Source organism: Sebastes umbrosus, chromosome 18, assembly GCF_015220745.1.
Source record: "Sebastes umbrosus isolate fSebUmb1 chromosome 18, fSebUmb1.pri, whole genome shotgun sequence".
NCBI lineage: Eukaryota > Metazoa > Chordata > Actinopteri > Perciformes > Sebastidae > Sebastes > Sebastes umbrosus.
The window spans coordinates 15,627,003-15,645,682 of NC_051286.1; the positions used below are offsets into that span (position 1 = coordinate 15,627,003).

General features: G+C 38.4%; 1 protein-coding gene across 5 annotated transcripts in view; it reads right to left on the minus strand.

Moving 5' to 3' along the window:
* Nucleotides 1-7,817: 7,817 nt before the first annotated feature.
* The window catches only part of LOC119476686 (cAMP-specific 3',5'-cyclic phosphodiesterase 7B-like), a 32,128-nt gene continuing 21,265 nt past the window's right edge, over nucleotides 7,818-18,680 (minus strand). For all 5 annotated transcript variants that reach the window (XM_037750114.1, XM_037750112.1, XM_037750111.1 and 2 more), the window contains 11 exons: nucleotides 18,312-18,401; nucleotides 16,920-17,083; nucleotides 16,747-16,810; nucleotides 16,440-16,535; nucleotides 14,486-14,586; nucleotides 12,675-12,806; nucleotides 12,481-12,572; nucleotides 11,191-11,335; nucleotides 10,981-11,077; nucleotides 9,868-9,948; nucleotides 7,818-9,015 (listed from right to left, as the gene is read on the minus strand). In XM_037750114.1, coding sequence (XP_037606042.1) covers nucleotides 8,795-9,015; nucleotides 9,868-9,948; nucleotides 10,981-11,077; nucleotides 11,191-11,335; nucleotides 12,481-12,572; nucleotides 12,675-12,806; nucleotides 14,486-14,586; nucleotides 16,440-16,535; nucleotides 16,747-16,810; nucleotides 16,920-17,083; nucleotides 18,312-18,401 — 1,283 coding nt within the window. In that variant the 3' untranslated portion in view covers nucleotides 7,818-8,794. The remainder of the gene's footprint in view (nucleotides 9,016-9,867; nucleotides 9,949-10,980; nucleotides 11,078-11,190; nucleotides 11,336-12,480; nucleotides 12,573-12,674; nucleotides 12,807-14,485; nucleotides 14,587-16,439; nucleotides 16,536-16,746; nucleotides 16,811-16,919; nucleotides 17,084-18,311; nucleotides 18,402-18,680) is intronic.

Genomic DNA, 18,680 nt, shown 5'->3' on the forward strand with positions numbered 1-18,680 from the left:
TTTTACAATAAATTTTAGTTTTTAGTCTCATACAGATGTGCATGCTTTTATCATAAAAAATGAACTAATTATTTGGGATTTAATAATAGAAGATGAATGGGATTTGAAAATTCTTGACTGTTTGTGGTTACCCTTTGATGTTGGAGGTCGGAGGTCACGTTTATATTCTTCTCTCACCACTCATTTCTTTATTCGCCTTAAATTTTCCCTTACGTATAGCTTCAAAGTTTGGTATAGTATATGGACAAACTGGCAATTAGATCATTTAGCTTGAGGGAGTTTGCAGTTGAAGGTGCACACTACCCGGAGCTGCTCCGACCAAGATTTGGGCATACTGTTCTGCTCTGCATCTCTGCAACCAGTGTGATTTTGAGTTGAATTTAAAATACAACTCTTTTGTTTGGGCATTGGTTGTAACATTAGTTTATGGAGATAAAGAAGTGCACAGACTCTCTAAGGCAGTGGTTCTCAACCTTTTCGAGTCGCAACCACCCCAATATCACTGGGACATTTAACTCAAAACGCCTCGTTGCAAACTCATTGATCGCTCATGAACTGTCATCATATCAAAATCCCCACATATAGCTGTAGATTCCCTATATGCTGGCAAGACGTTTAATGCTTTTACGGTGTCTAAACATATGACTAATGTAAGCCCCACAGAAAAGCAAGTGGGCGTTTGCGCTGCGAAAAATGAGCATGGCTAAATTAGGGGATGCTTGTGTAGGCGTAGCGCTCTCCAAAGTATAGTGAAACGGAGCAGATGAGATCAAGATCTGCTGATTTTGAGTGACTATTGTGAATGCTCTGATTAATAAATGTTAATAAATAATGCTTTAGATTAGTTTTGTTTAGTTTGAACAGCTATTACCTAGGCGTCACTGTCCAATGTGCTCCAGATACTGTGGATTTTTTAGATTTTTGCCTTCCGGGACTTTTTCTCTCCCCCTGACCCGCCGGAAATCCCCAGTCAGAACGTCATGTGCAAGCACACTTTGACTCAAACAAATACACTCAATAAAATCTATACTGAGGTAAATGATATCACTGGTACAGGCCATGAAATGTAGTAAAAACCATTCCCCAGTTGAAAAAATATGTTATTTCATTTATAATATTCTATTTTATTTTTTTCTCCACAACCATCTGGCGACCCTCAGAAATGATCTCGCGACCCCCTTGGAGGTCCCCGACCCCCAGGTTGAGAACCACTGCTCTTTTTTTAACTTTTTTTTTTTTTATATGTATATATCATCTGTCACTGTCAATATAAATCCTACTCACTGTACATGTAGATATACATACATACTGTACATAATCATCCAGCCCATGTATTCAGTATTTAATTCTTTGCACCATTTGTATTGTCTACAACTCACCGAACACTTGACTCGTATATAGACGTTTTATTTTATTTATCATTTTATTGTTGGTCATTGGTTTTCTATTATATATATTTACACAATATTTATATATACACCTATTTTATCACCCCTTGTGTACATGACAGTTCTGTCTATTCCTCTCCTTTATTTGTCCAGCCTTGTTGCCCTTGTCCCTAGCTGTTATTTTTTTTTTGTTTCTGTGTAAGTACGTTTAGAGAATCACTGATTTGGTGGTCTATATCAGTCTTTCCCAACCTTTTTCCTTAAGGGACCCCTTTTCTATCATTGAGTAAATGGACAACCTCCTGACTAAGTGACATATGTTATGGATATTTCACATTATATTCAATGCATAACAATAACAATACAGAACACCTGATAAACAGTACAATTATACCAAATAGCGAACGCAATAACTGCAGGAAGTTTGTGTAAAAGGAGTGATTTGGATGAATTGTGTTCAGATTATTTTATGTGAATATTGCATCAGAAAGAAAATGTTATTTTTTAGGAACTTTTAATAAAAATTTGTGTCTATATTATGTATTTTTTAATTTTTTTAACAACAATAATATATCCTTAATATGCTTCTTTTTTGACAGATTCAGTGTTTTCTTCTCTGTGACGCTTGGCCATTGTTCTATTAGCTCTTTGGTTGTTTTAACTGCATACTTCTTTAATGCAGGACGAGGCTGTTCAGCAGAGAGGGAAGACTCAATGAATGTAGCTTATAGCTTTCAGGTCTCCACCGTTCCTGTGAATATCTTAAATAATAATCCAAACTTTAAAAATAACAATTTAGTTTTCTTCACAGAAATGAATGAAAAAATAAATTCTCTTACACCCCTTAAAATCAAGAAGGTCTTGCGACCCCCCGTGAAGCTTAGTGGGGGTCGGGAACCCCCCCGTGGAAACCACTGGTCTATGGTGACATGTACATTATGTACTGTATGTAAGTGTCAGTGCGAGTTAAGAGCGTGAGAAATGCATCTCATAATTATGTCTCACATGCTCTATTGAATTCTGCTAAAGTACAGGGGGTGGACAGAATAACAGAAACACATGAAAAGTAGTAGCTATTGCAGTGCTATTGGTAATAGATTGAATTAAACTCACAAATTCAGATAATGCAAAGAAAGGGAGCATGAACACAGTACATATACTGCAGCGGGGATACTGACTAACAACCAGAGATTAACCCTTTCACAGTAGCCAGACAGACAAGGTGAGACAGACACAGCACATGTTCACCACAAGTTTCATTTTTCAAGTTTCACTCTTCATCTCACAGCAGTGGACGTCTCACAGTTCACGTTTCAGCTAAAATGTGATTACCTCCTCTTTCATTTAAAAAAAAATAAAATAGATACAAATAAAATAAAAGGTGTATTCCGTGTAATGCAGCTAATGGTGAAAAATGCCAAATACCTTTTTCCAGTTTTGCACTTTGAGGTAGATGGTTATCGGCACGATGGGGTGCATGTTTTTACAGAGGGAGTGGTTGGCTGACTATCATTTAAGGGGCAAAAGAGGGGGCTCTGTTTGCACTGTCAATATTTACAGTGACACATGCTGGATGAGCACTGACTGACTGAGGGGAATTGAGTGTGTGTGTGTGTGTGTTTTTGTGTGTGTGAGCGGGAGACAGTAAGACGGAAAGACAGAATTATCAGCATGAGTGGATGTCAGATGGCATGCCCTGATGAACAGATTTAAGTCTTCTTTATTGTTTTGGAGTGTGCAGTAATAAGAAAGTCCCACAGCAGTGGGGAAAATTGAGAAGCAGCGTTCGAAACAGGCCTCCGTCGCACGACAAGATAAAGTTTAGAAAAGTCAAGCAGCACAGTGTAATGTGATTTAAAAGGTGGCCAATCACGAGCGGACTCTGTCACAATCTACGAAGCCTCTTTTGCATTGCAAATCAGAGATATGCAAATGAGGGAGGGAAACACAGGCTGTCTGTACCGCTTCTCTCTCTCTCTCTCGCTGTATCACTATCTCTGGTGCTTTCCCTCTTTCAAACCTTGTATTTACTTTAGCTTAACTTGTCTTCATTCGTCTCTTTTGAATACTAAATCCACATTAATCCTTCTTGACATTCATTTTTCTTTGTCTTACTTTTTTTTTTGGCTTTATATTTCTTGCTTCATATGCCTTTCTGTGAGAGTTTTCCTCTACAGGTGAGAAAAACCTCCTTGCGATATCCCAGCATGCATTGCGGGTTTCATGAGTCAACATAGTGACTCATTCAGCTTCATGTTCTCTGTTTGCCCTGCAAACTACAACTACGCTTGACTTTACGCTGTTTGATTTCAGCCTGTCTTTCTTCTTTCTTTTAAAGTTTTCTGTTTACACATGAGCTCTTGGCCCCCAGCTACACTTACATCTCATAAATCATCATGTTGATTCGCAGGTTGACTATTGTATTTATACTGTAAACAAAGCAGCAGGGAGAGACAATGTGCCCCCCTACCATGAGGAGCTTTTCCCTCATGCACAGAGCCAACTGAAATGATGTCACTGCCCTCTAGTGGTCAAACATTTCTCTTTGGAAATTCAAAATGCTTGCATCTAACTAAAATCAGTCAATTTGAACACACAAATACACGAGAGATATTTAATGTGTTACATGTTAATTTGAAAAACATTGATTTTATTGCTCACAGTGCTCAGAGGTTGGCTGTCAGGACAGAAATGTACAGTCAAAAAGTCAGATGGCAAACATCTCAAGTATTCATTTTGGACATCATTTGAAGGGTTTCATTAAAAAAAAAATCTATGATAATTATTAAGCGTATAAGATTAGTTTACCTTAAGACATTAAGGTATAGCTAGCTGTAGCTATTTGCTGCTATCAGTAGCTATCTGTACACCTTCAACCTTCAAATTCATGTGCTGATGAAGAAGAGCATGTGATATAATTAAAAGCGCCAAAAACAGATATTAAATGGACCTTGTTTTGACATATATTTCTAAACTGTTGCTCACGAATGATTTTTTTAAGCAAACATGGACAAGAAGTACTTAAAGCATTCAGAGAAAAATGGAAACATGAACATCTACAACTCCATGCGATACGATCGAAACCAGAGACACTACATAACGGACCTTGTGGTGTGATTGTTTTCGCCAAAGTGGGCATGTTTAGTTTTTCACACGGTGCGTCAGTCTCAATGCCACTCACAGTTAAACAAATGAACAAAATACAGAAAGAAAAACAGCATTTAAACGAGTAACAGCGGCACTAGATTGACTTGAACCCACTTACGTAGAGGGTGAAAAAGAAAAGCATATTTTTTTACTTAGTTCGGAGTATTGGGCGCTGGGATAACAGTCTTTCAAACCATCAGGTGACTATGTGAAGATGGAGATTACACTATTGTAGTTGTGGTACCACAGGATTATTTAGTTGAAAACAGTGGTTACTTTTGAGCATGTATGACCTTTTAACCCTCATCCCACCAACATATTTAACATACAAGGACAACCGACTGGGGTCCCCCAAGAATAAACTACTGTAAGAAACAACCATCATAGCAAAATGCTAATTTGATTCTTCTGAAAACATTATTAATTAATGTCATCGACGTATTATTTTAGGAAAGTTACAGTTAATTTACATATTGTAAAATGAAAATAGACAGAGCACATGAAGAAATCTGTGTCCCTATACCCCCCCTGATAGTGTGTGAAACGTTAAATTAGAACCCATGGCAAACATTTATCTATCTATTCTATTTTATCTATTTAAACTGCATAGGCTGCAATTGGGGGGCTTTTGGCAGGGTTCCCCCAATACATTGGTCTTTTTTAAAAAGCACTAATTAAAACGGAAACAATGACATGAGGTCATTAGGAACAAACTGATTGACCTTGTCTTGAAAAATTGGAATGATCGAATAAAGCACCTGTGAGATATGACAAAGAGTATATCTCTGTAGCCAGTTGGTAGGATGAGGTTCACTTCAATGCATACAAATGTTCAGTGTTTACAGACATGTAGGTGTTTCTCTTCAATTTTGTCCTTTCTGTGTCCGATCTTATGACAGAAGCTACTGTATACCAGGTAGGCCTAAACTAACCTCTTTTGACCATCACTGTAAATTCACAGATTTTATGAGCCTGTTTTTAATAAGATGATAATTATAGTAAATCTGGAATAATAAACACCTTTATTAAACATAAACAGTACATATTTGTACTTGTTAGTGAACCCAGTATGGCTCAGTGAGCCTGTATCAGTGCTGATTCTGAGAGGTATTGAAATAGAAGGCCGCTGAGGCCACCTGTCTCGACTAGTAGGTCTAAACTACGGCAGTATGTAAATATTAAAACACTGCCGTGTTAGGTAGAAGTGATGTTCTGAGTTCATTCTTAGTAACCGCTGGTACTGTGATATAGTCTGTGATTCCCCATCACAGTAGAGATGTTCAAAACAGTGAAACCAGTAGTGGATTACATATAGTGGGAGTTGTAGCAAAGCCAATAGAGTGCTATAGTGAAGACATTAATACTTTATAGTTACCAGATCTAAAGATAGATATGAATATGGCGACTTTCTTACAACTTGGCCAGAGGCTTAACTTTATTGCACTGCACCTCATAGAAAAGGCTTAAAAACTGTTAAAGAAATTCATTGTTGTATAATTGATTTTACACTTTTTATGAACATAACTTGTCAATATAAAGTTGATAATCTGATAGAATACATTGTATGTAGAATATATTGTGCGTTGGCTCTTTCCTCTATAGCTCAGGGAAGACGTGGTGCTTCTGCTGGCACCGTGTAAAGTACACAGCCTCAACCATGCCAGACGGAAATCTTAAACGTGACAACCTCAACTATGCATATCTAGAGCAGAAAAAAATGCGTTTTATATCGGTACATCTTACACTTGGACCAACTAGTATTTACAAATTTGTTATATGCTGTTTTAGGTTATAACAGCCTCAGTTCATCATTAAGATTAAAGATATAAAAGTGCCATTTTAGAGCATGAATTGTAGCCTACGTATTTTTTTATAGACGATGAATGACGGTATAGTTTTCTAAAAGGGACAGTGTGTAGGATTTGGCGGCATCTGGTGATGTGGCTGCAGATTGCGGCTCACGTTACCGCAGTTTCACAAAATTGTTGGAGAACTACGGTGGCCTTCAGGTGACGTAAAAGGTCTCTCTATAGACTCTTGTCCGTTCTGGGCTACCGTAGAAAAAAATGGTGGAGCAACATGGTGGACTCCATGAAGAGGACTCACTCCCTATTTAGATATGAAGGACTCACGAAAGGAAACACAACAATTCCTAGTTTCAGGTGATCATACATTAATGAAAATATAGTTATGAATATTATATTCCATTTTGGTAACACTTCATTTTACAGGTCTGCAAATTTCATGGTAATTAGGTGATAATTAGCAAGTAACCTATTTGAAATTTCTTTGGAATTACTTCCAAATTACCCCAATATTTACTTTAAAATTGATAGAAAATTACTTTATTAGAAACATGATTTAATAATTATATGCTAAAATAACATGTAACGGTTGAAATAGGGCCCTTAGGCTTGAGAAGCGGTTGTGCGCTGCTTTTCATCGGAGGTAGAAAACCAAAACTAATAGAAGACACTTCTGATCAGGCAGTTTTTTAAGAAATTTCAAATAAGTTATTCGCAAATTATCATCTATTTACCAGCATACATGGAAATAAAGCATATCAATTAACTTTGTATTCTTTTCCTGGTAATGTATTAAATAAATTACCAGCTATTGGGCAATAGCAGAATATAGTTATTAAATAATTTTTATAATAAAGTAATTTTCGATAAATTTTGAAGTAAATTGGGGTAATTTGGCAGTAATTCCAAAGAAATTTCAAATAGGTTACTTATCAACCGGCTAATTATCCCTTAATTACCATGAAATTTGCAGACCTGTAAAATTAAGTGTTTCTGCTAATAGATCCCCCAAAATGCTACACACTGTTCCTTCAATTGTCTTGATACTCAATACTCTACTAAATATTAGAATTAAAAGAATTTGCAATTACTAATTGACCCAAGTCTGTACGTGACATCGGATGCAGTGCACAGAGTGCCTGCAGTAAGTGTAAAAAGAAAGTGCTATAAAAGCCGTAGAGAGGTAACAGAGCAGTGAGTCGATGTGTCAGAACAGTACATTGGCACGTTGGCAATGCTCACCCAATCTGACCCTGATACTGGGTGAAAAACAGGAAGCCAGCTGCTATACAGTACCGTGAGTGTGTTTCAGTATGCTGGTATGGCTGAAGAAAGAACAGGCAGAAACTGTAAGAAAGCTAGTCCAGAAAATGGTAAAACACCATTACAAAGTGTGTTTCACAGACAGACCAAGTTGCTGTTAAGGCTTTGTTGTATATGAGCGAGGTTGTCAGATAAATAAATAAATGCACAAAAGTGTTGTTACAAAAGTAACGCCAGTGTAAGAGTTATATTTCCCAAATATCTTTACCCGGTAAAAAGGTTAATACATTGCTGAGATTTTGGCATGTGAAGTGCTGAGGTTCGTACATCACAGTATGTACAGATTATACCGTTTATAACATTACACGAAACACAAACGCTTTAGAAAATGGCTCCGGTTTGTGTTCTCCGCAATCGGTGAGTTCAAAAAAACATCCAGCTGACGGTTGATGTCAGCGTTCCAAGGTTGTATCGGTCAGTTCAGTCAGTCAGTCTTACAGGTTACACAGTTAAAATACATTGTACAGTTTACAGTACCGTGACATTATACCAACTTAGTGAGTTAAAAACGCACTTGAGTGAAAAGTAGACAAGTGAGACACTTGTACGAAAGAGCATCCAATAGAAGTGCAAGCTGTACAAAAAGAGAAAAAAGTGAAAAGAGCTTAATACAGTGTGTATTGTCTAAAAGTTTAAAAAGCATAGTATAGTGGATATATTCATATATTCCTCTTTTATCTTTCATATATTGTTATGTCATCTCTTCCAGCACAGTCCAGCTGACTTGTACGTAAATTTGGCTTTTTCATTTCTTTAGCAGCATTGTGCAAAACACTTTAATTCTTCGTCTTCGTTGATCCCTCGTCCGTCATCTGATAGAACCTCTCAATTCCTGCTTTTCTCAGATATCACTGGAGGAAAGAGCACTTTGTCAAATTGGCATGTATTTACTAAGATTGTCCATCCATTCGCGCCCACCACCATAAATCGTCTTCTTTTTTTCCCCCTGCAGGGCTACAATACTCCGCCCCCAGCAGAGGGAGCCATTTCTCATGAATTGAAGCCCGACTCTCCGCTCTCAGAGCCTGTGAACAACCAGCAGTGGGAGAAAATATGCTGGAGGACACTCCTGGAGGACTCTCCTCTCCTCTGTTTACAAAGGAAGATCAAACGCCTCAAGAAACAAGAAGATTAAGGGATGTCTTCACCCTCTCCTCCTCCTCCTCCTCCTCCTTCAGGCTGCTCGACGTGCGAGTGTGTTTGCGTGTCTGAAGCTGTGTGTGCGTGTCGTAGGCGGGTCCAGCGGGCCCTGTTCTTGTGCAGGTGACCCATCATGGTCTGGCTGAGCGGGCTGGGCTCGGTGAAGCGGTGCCACTCGTCAAACAGAGGCTCCACGATGTAGGAGATGAACCCTGAGAAAAAAAACACAACAACGGTGGGTCATCTCCCAATACGTTGAGGGTAGAGCTGTCAATCGATTCAAATATTTAATCGCGATTAATCGCATGATTGTCCATAGTTAATTGTGATTAATTGCAAATTAATCACACATTTTTTTATCTGTTCAAAATGTACCTTAAAGGGAGATTTGAAGTATTTAATACTCTTATCAACATGGGACTGGGCAAATATGCTTGCTTTATGCAAATGTATGTATATATTTATTATTGGAAATCAATTAACAACACAAAACAATGACAAATATTGTCCAGAAACCCTCACAGGTACTGCATTCAGCATAAAATATATGCTCAAATCATAACATGGCAAACTCAAAACCAACAAGCTGTCAGTGTGTCGGTGTTCTGACTTGACTATGACTTGCTCCAAACTGCATGTGATTATCATAAAGTGGGCATTTCTGTAAAGGGGAGACTCATGGGTACCCATAGAACCCATTTTCATTCACATATCTTGAGGTCAGAGGTCAAGGGACTCCTTTGAAAATGGCCATGACAGTTTTTCCTTGCCAAAATGTAGCGTAAGTCTGGAGTGTTATTTAATCTCCTTTGCAACGAGCTAGTATGACATGATTGGTACCAATTGATTTCTTAGGTTTTCTAGTTTCATATAATGCCAGTATCTTCTCTCTAGCTTTAAAACTGAGCTTGTTACAACTTAGAAATTGCAAGTTGCGTTAATGCGCTCAAGAAATTTGTGGCGTTAAAATTAATTTGCGTTTACACGTTATTATTGCGTTAACTTTGACAGCCCTAGTTGAGTGACATCTTGATGATGATACAGTACACAGTTGTAGTACTCACCTATCTGAATGGCTGGAACAGAGTCAGCCTGCTGGTTACACAGAGGACTGATCTCCAGGTTGAACTTTCTCTCCAGGTCACCTGTCAGGTTAAAAGCCAAAAGTTCAGAAAACAGTATCCACATAAATAAATAAAAGAGAAGACATAACAAAATATAATACTGATGCAGACCATCATAACATATGTAGGGTAATATCTTAACACTTTGATGAATGCCAAAAAAAAGGTAGGGGACACAAGTATGTTTTAAGCTGTTCAAACATCAATATTAATCATTATCATTAATTATTTTCAGCAGAGATACACCAATTGCAATTTTCTTGGCTGACCCGAAGTCGGACCTGCCGATTTTCTTTCTTTCTACAAACTATGATTGACAGCATACACAAACATTTTTATAACTTTTCTTTCATGGAAAATTGCAATTCAATTGTATGTTTATAATAAATACATTGACTATTATATAACTTACATTTTCTTCTTCTTGTTGTCATAACCTTGTTTTTAAGGTCATCCATGTCTTGTTTTGGGCTTGCAGGTGTTACAAATTGTGAGCTTTATGTCTTCTTCGCTCGCGCTTTACAGTCTGCGCTGCTGTATGCACGGCGTAAAATCATCATGCGGCATCATGTGTGTAAATTTGACCGGCAAAAAAATGCAAGATATGACCGATCAGCTGACAACCGTCCGGTTTTGACCGGTGGCCGATCAATCGGTGCATCTTTGTGACCAGAGACCATCTCTGAGAAGAGTTGCATTCAAGTCTTAATTACAACCTGGAAGCTCAGATTTTTCTGATATGATTTTCCAGATTTAATGGATATAGTGCTATGTTGTTGACAGTGTTTTTAACCCTCACACAGCCTCTGCAATCATACAACCATCTTGAGTTGTAAGTTTCTTTCAATCATCTTTTAATATGAAGCAAGGGGGTTTGTGGGAAATGTGGTCTTATTGTCTCTAAATCTAATTCTGACATGAAATTGAGACTATAAATCATTCCCTCTGTGGTAAAATACATGTTAATGGTATCTAGGTATTTATTTGAAAATTCCTTTCATAAGACACAAGGTATTTTTTCTCTTTGTATTGTTTAAATCAAACTTTACTCACCCTGCCTGTAGAACTCCTCACACACCCTCTCACTCCACTGTCTGCTCAGCTCCCAAACCCGACATGGATTACAGACATCTGCACACTTCAGAGCAATCTGAAGGCAAAGAAATGAAGAAAAGATTAGGAAGTATACATTATAGTTTGATTTTTCTTTTCGTGAAACATGCATGGACATACTGTACTGTGAGCTGTGGGTGAGCAGCATACCTGCAGTATGAAGTGCCTGTGTGAGGCGAGCTGAAGGTCGAGGTCCTGGTTGTCCAGATGTTCTCTGAAGGTCGTCAGGAACTCGTTCTGCCTGCTGATGTCTGTAGCCAGGATGAGAGAGCCCAGCTGCTGTTCCATGTCCTGCCTGCAGAGCACAGAGGGGGGCGCCACTGAGCCAAAACAACACAACCACTAATACCTGTGATCATTTTGATTCTACCTGCACCAACAGCTATATTTTTGTTGGAACATACTGTATATTTGTTAGTAAGATATCATAGACTGTACTCTGTTGTTCTCTGTGCCTTTCCTACTCCTTTTCACAGCTAAAAGAAGAGCTCCTATGTTGGTGTTCTATAACTGACCCTGACGTCTGACCTTACTGTGGAGGCTGGTGGATCAAAGGAGATTATGATGCCGAATGCATCATGAATATTGAACCATATCAAACATACGGATGTGTGTGGTTATGTGCGTGTCTAAATTCTTTGCAGGTGCTAGGTTTTTGGAATTTCTGGATGTATGTTCACTGATAAGTTACAAGAAATTGCAGTGCAGATATGTCAAACATATGTTTGTGGTAAGTAAGACACAGTAGTACATAGTTTGTCTACTACAGAGCACTAACTAAGGTTATAATAGTTCTGAATTTTTAATTAGTTTGTATTTTATTTTTTAGTTTTAGCTTTGCGATTTCATTTTAGTTTAGTTTTTCAGAAAAGTTTAGTTTTTATACATTTAGTTTTACAGTTGGCCTAGTCTGTTTGTTTGTTTTAGGGCCAGGTATATTGTCTCAGAAGTATGTAGCTACATATACTGTATGCATACAAAATACATGGTTGGAGAACTGTGTAGGAATGGCCATAATGTTTAATCTTCACGCTACTTTAGTGAAGCAATTGTGGCGTTTTCTCCTGGAATGTCAAGTTCTTTCAATTTCTGTGGTTCAATGTCACGAGTGTTGGCGGAAATTTATGTCTCCTTTTTTTTGTAGTGATTTATTATAGCTAAAAAACTAAAACTGAAATTAGTTTATGTTTGTTATTCGTTTTTTACCAAGGCAATATCGTTTCAGTTTAGTTTTTCTTAATATATCGTTTTCATTTAGTTTCAGTTTACAAAAAATTATTTTCACTACTTATTTTTGTTTTAGTTTAAGTTTTAGTTTACTATAAAAACCTGGCACTGACACACACATACATGTATGTATCTTGGTCGCAATTCTTCAATGACCAAAAGAGTGAGGAATCCTGATGACATATTTGTTTATATTATAATAAAAGTTCTTACGACATGTCAGCAGGCAGGTGGGACAGCAGTCCTGACTCTCGCAGCATTCCCACAGTGGATCTCCAGTGGTGACTCTCCAGCACGGACGTGTTCTGTAAATGTGTTTTACAAATAGACTCTGTTACACGCTGGACACTAAACCTACCGCACATGTTAACCCCCGCGCTGACGCACATCAGCACACCCGTGTGTACCTGGTAGAGGGATGCCAGGTGGTGTCTGGTCTTGATGAGGAAGGGCTGGTTGACTCCAGGATGGTCCACGTCGTGGGCGGCTGCTGCCATCAGACCCAGGAACACGTCCAGGGGACTCAGCTGCTCTGCCAGCTACAACACACATCATGGTCCACAGGGTAACAGTTGTTCCTTACGTTCAGTAGGTACTCATTTCAAATGAAACTTGATTGCTAAGCAGCCCTTGAAAGATTCAGGAGAGGCGTCATGAAGAGCTGAATTTATAGTGTTTATCCCGACCAGTAGCCGGTTTCCTCAATATTGTCAGCTCGCTTTTTCATTATTGTGGCTCATCCATAGTGGTGAACTTTGTAGGACTTGAGCTCTTTTAATCCTTGGGGGATATATTAGATCACTAGAATTACCGCTTTGCGGTTGTATGCCTCCACCGACCAGTCAAGTTGCAGTTTACATCCATGTCTGTCCTCAAATGTCCTCACTTCATCATTTTATCCTGTTAGACATTTGTAAATTTGTTTTGTGACAGTGACCCTTTGACCACCAAATCCTTATCAGTTCATTCTTGAGTTCAAGTGGACGTTTGTGCCAAATTTGAAGAAATTTCCTCCAGGCTTTCCTGAAATATTGCACTAAGGAGAATGGGTGAATGGGTGGACGAAACGTACAGAAACATAATGCCATAATTTCTACAGAGACCATCAGATGAGGACTTAAGCATCCTCAAATGGATGCTGACCTCAAAAAACATTATCCTGAGTCTTACAAACTGCACTCTAGATTAGGTTCTGAAAAGTTCTGACTGTGTTTTTACTCTTCTATTTAACTTATACAACTGCATGTTTTGTGGTTTATCGTCGCTTTTAGAAAACAAAAGTTCCTTTTGTGATTAAAGTATAGTAGAGGACACATTCTGGATAATTCTATAAATGCCAAATACAAAATAAGTAGGTACTGGAGGGCTGCAACTAACGATTAATTTTATTGTTTATCAATCTGTTGATTATTTTCTTGATTAATCGATTAGTTGTTGGTCTGTAAAATGTCAGAAAATGTTGATCACTGTTTCCCAAAGCCCAAGATGACGTCCTCAAATGTCTTGTTTTGTCCACAACTCAAAGATATTCAGTTGACTGTCATAGTGGAGTAAAGAAACCAGAAATTATTCGCATTTAAGAAGCTGCAATCAGAGAATGTTGACTGTTTTTTTTTTTTTTTTAATCAATTATCAAAATAGTCGGCGATTAATTTAACAGTTGACAACTAATCAATTAATCTTTACAGCTCTAACTAGACTGTGTATCACACGGTGACGATACATGCTTAATGGTCAGTAAAAGACAAAATGGCATATTGATCGGAGAAGCGGCAGCAGGCTTGACATCTTATATTGTGAGTGTGTGCTTGTTATGTCGAACACACCGGCGTGTGAGCTGCGCTCAATTCAATTTATTTATGCGAGTGCTTTTAACAAAATCGGTGCATCACAAAGTGCTTTAGAGGACACAAAAGCAATTACTGTATGAAGGGAAAGATGCTGAGACTCTTAATCTGGTCAGAGGGCTTCAGGGATTTCTCGAGGCTGACGATGGATGTGTTGTCGAGTCTAAGTGAGCAGGAATTATCCCTCAGGAAGAGAAGCTAATAGAATATGTCAAGGAGAAGCTCAGGCCTAGTCAATTCAATTCAATTTATTTTTTATTTAGCGTCAAATCATAACAGAATTTATCTCAAGACGCTTTTAGAGTGGAGCCTTATAATGTGTGTGTGTGTGTGTGTGTGTGTGTGTGTGTGAATACAGTATTATTGATTACCTTGGGCTGCTTCAGGTAGCAGTACATGGCTTGGGTGACATCAGCAGCATGAACAGCATTGTGATAGGGATTCTGGGAGTGGTAGTCCTCTTGCACCATGCCTGGCAAGACAGAACAAGGTTAAACCCCATTAAATTATCTCACCTTCCACTTTTTCTAATCTGATTGCAATGCCAGTTTAGCAATACAGCTGAAACTGTTATGTAATTGCTTTAACCCTTTGAACTCTGCTATAGAAATGGTCTGCCATTGCCTACATGGTATTTTTGCTTGTCGTTATGTCATTTTTTGGAATATCTTCAAATGAATCATATCCCTGAACTCTGTACAACCTAAGCTACAAGGTTATATTAGTCAATAAACCATAATAATTGATTAAAGTATTGACATTGTGTCATAAATAAATAAAAAATACCAAATGCGGACATGTTTTTCCATAAAATGTTACTAAATAAACACAGAAAACATATTGATCCAAAAATATAAATGTAGAAACATGAACAAAGTATTTCTTAACACTCCAGAAGTTATTTGAACTATGTACAATTCTTTGAGACATGCTCATTTTAATGAGCAGAACAAGTGTAAAGGCATTTTGATAGTTTGTAACGTTCAGCACGTAACATAATATAATGACGTCATCACGAGTGTACAAGGTGATGACGAGAAAGACAAAATCCTTAGCTCTCTGCTGCAGAAAGAATGAATGCTGTAGCTATTATGTTTTTGTTTTTTTACATCAATTTAAACAGGATCATGCAGACGCAGCGATCTCCCACGGCCGCCCACGGGAGGTCCATTTTTAAAGGGTTAATTTGTTTATCAGAGTCTTGTGTGTGATTCAGCTTGATATTTTGATTTACTAGGGCATGTAAACATTTTGAACAAAATAACAGTATTAGCTCTTATTAGCTGATTAGCTAAATCATGTTACTGCAGGTTATTTTCATACATTACATTTTGTGTGTGGAAAAAAACAGAAGGACAAAAAAATGCTGATCACACACTTTGTTTCCATAACAACACGCAGCTAATTGTTGCTTTGCTGCATCTGATAGCAGCATTTAGGGTGCTACAGATACTGGATTAATATTCCCTTACAACTACCCATATTTGTTTTTATCGTGGGGAACATAAACCCTGTGACTCTTTGGTAATGACTGAGTGGCAGACAAAAGAACCAGTTGACATCAGTCTGGGCTTTCCTGAAATGTGAAACCCTTCTCACCTTTCGAGAGCATTGTACCCCGCCAAAAAGGCCGCCAGGTGCACTTTTTACAGTAAGTAAATGCTTTAGGCTATATGAGGGACCTGACCTGACCTGTAGTGCTATTTATCAGTCTAGATATCAGTCTCGGTTGCCGAGTGTTGGAGATATCGGCCGTAGAGATGTCTGCCTTCTCTCCAATATAATGGAACTACGTGGCACTTGGCTTGTGATGCTCAAAGCGCCCAAAAAATACATTTGAAATACTCATCAGAAATAATACTCTTTCCAGAAATCATGACCCATCAACCGAATTACCGCACAGAAGGAAGCGTGCATCTACTCATGGACGAGAGGCTCGAGCTTCTGTGGTCTGTGGATCATCTTGAGTAACTGGGTCATGATTTGAAATGTATTTTTTTTTGGGCACTTTGAGCACCTCAAGCCGAGTGTCATCTAGTTCCATCGAGAGAAGGCAGACATCTCTATAATCGATATCTCCAACACTCGGCAACTCACACCACAACAGTCTAGATTGATAAATAGCACTACAGGTAAGAGGAAAAATATGTATTTTTGATTTGGGAACTGTACTATACTCAACGTTTTTATATTATTTTTTTGTTGAGTCGAGCAAATTCCTTAAGTCAACAGACTAAAATATTAGAATGTACTTTTACACCTCTTCCTCCTAGGGAGAACAAAGCGAGACAGAAGGGTGGATGGGTGTTATCAATGACAGCTTACCGAGAAACCTGTGCAGTTTGACCATGTCCAGCTGGAAGTGGTGAACGAGACCGTAGACGTTGAAGAGATGGCACATCAGAGTCACCAGGCTGTTACCTACAGCACACACATTCATTCAAGATGTGTTTTAGTGCAGTTACTCTGACAATTACACTACACAATGTGCATAATAACGGTATTGTGAAAGAGAGAAAAAAACTTGTAACGAAAAGAAAACAATGCTAATATAAAATAGTTAAATTGGTGAAATAATATGGGAGGTGAGGGACATCTGTTAAACTTTAAGTCATACAAAAAGCCATCTTACCATTTGTAAGACGATCGAAGAGGAAAATGTCAAAGTTCCATGTGCCTACTTTTGATAGCATGTGCTGTAAAGAAAGAGAGATTGTGATTCACACATGACGCATAACACAACACAGAGAGCTGGAGATATTGGGTACCTGCACCTCAAATGTGTCGGGCTGTGTGTGTTCTTACCGCAGCTTGTCCCAGGTAGTCGTCGTCCAGTAGGTGTAGTGACCCGGGGGTGTGGGGCACCAACCCCCTGAGCAGCCTGGAAGCGTGGCAGTATCTCTGGAAGCTCAGCAGACGCTTCACCTTTCTCCTGGTGCCGGCCTCTACCTCCCCCTGCTGGGCACTGGCTGGAATTACAAATGATCTACATTAACACACCATGCAGAGTGCCTGACAAAGCAGTGCATCAGTAGATAAAGCATCTTAAAAAACAGTTTTACGATTTCCTGAATTATATGTTGGTCTCTCCTAGGATCAAGATTTTTTTTTTGTCTTGCGCAATTAAGTGCAAGTTCAACATCAGGATCACATTACCCAAATGTAATGCACAATTACCCTGATTCTGCCTCCCAGCTGTATTCAGAGTGCATCCCATGATCCATCGAGATCTACCACTGGTAGTTGAAGTGATCAAGTTCATGACAGCGTAAATACAAATGCAGATTTGATCTAAATCACACATTATCAGCCACATATACAAAATGATCTAATGTGCAATAAATATTATACTTGTTGGTAAATCTGAGTAAATGGGTTATCATGTAAGTTTGCTGTCTATTTTTTCACTGATTTAATGTGCGTTCCAACATCCATATTAGTATGCCAAAAAAATGTCCTACGACATTCGGTCGCATTTTCAGTAAGCAAGCCAGCATGCTTTTCTGGCTATTCTGACCCACAATCCTCTGCGAGCAAGTTAAAGTTCAAGGTGCAAGGTTATGACAGAGTAGTATGTCCCAATTGTAAGCATAGTGCATGCAACAGTATGTACTTTGTAAGGGCAGCTGCAGTAAGTAAACAGAAAAGTATATGCAATTTGGAACATAGACAACCTAAGATTAAAAAAAGGAAAATAATATCAGGTTACGTCTCTTAATTTATGTACAGAACTACTCAAGGAACAGCTTTATTTCTTGCAGCCTCCCTTCATGTTAAAATATGTTAAAATTAGAAAAAGCATCTGTTATTTATTTATTTACCCCCAGTTGCAAGTTTATTAGGTACACTTAGCTAAAACTAATGCACTCTAATACAACAGTCCTGCAATAAATCCTCCCTTCATGAAGGTTATAATGTTCAGTTCAGTATTATTTAGAGAGGTGTTGATTCAACTGTGTGCAGGGTAGGCTGCATTTTGACACTTAACATACAAAAACAAGTGTTAAAAACAACTTACACATGCATTTACTTTTAAAATGCAAAAAATAAGATGCATTGAATGCACGCATTTTAGTTGACAAAATAGTTTATTTCTAAGAAAACAAATAGATGAGAGTTGTGTGAGTGGACTGAAAACTGCTGACAAGACCAATGAATGTATGGTGATTTGCATTTAAAATGGGTCAGGAGACTTACTTCTGAGGATTCGCAGGTCAATCAGTGGGTAGGAGCCTCGTCTCTCAACCAGCAACACACCAGCATGACCAGTGTTCAGTCTGCCATCAGCTGCACACAGACGGAGAGAAAGAGGAGAGGAGAAAGAAAATGTTTATCACTGATGTTCTGTTGCTGACATAATGCATGATGAATCAGCTGAGGAAATAAGAGGAACAAAGCAAGCAAAAGGTTGATGGCTGAACGATAAGTCGAGCAGCCGGCGGGGTGACGAGAGGACAAAGTGTTCCCTGGTGGAGATGCTCATAAAAGCAGATTTAGAGTCTCTCTTTAAAACCCGCCTCTCTGAAACAAGAGGATCTTTGACATCGCCGAATCACCAGGACATCA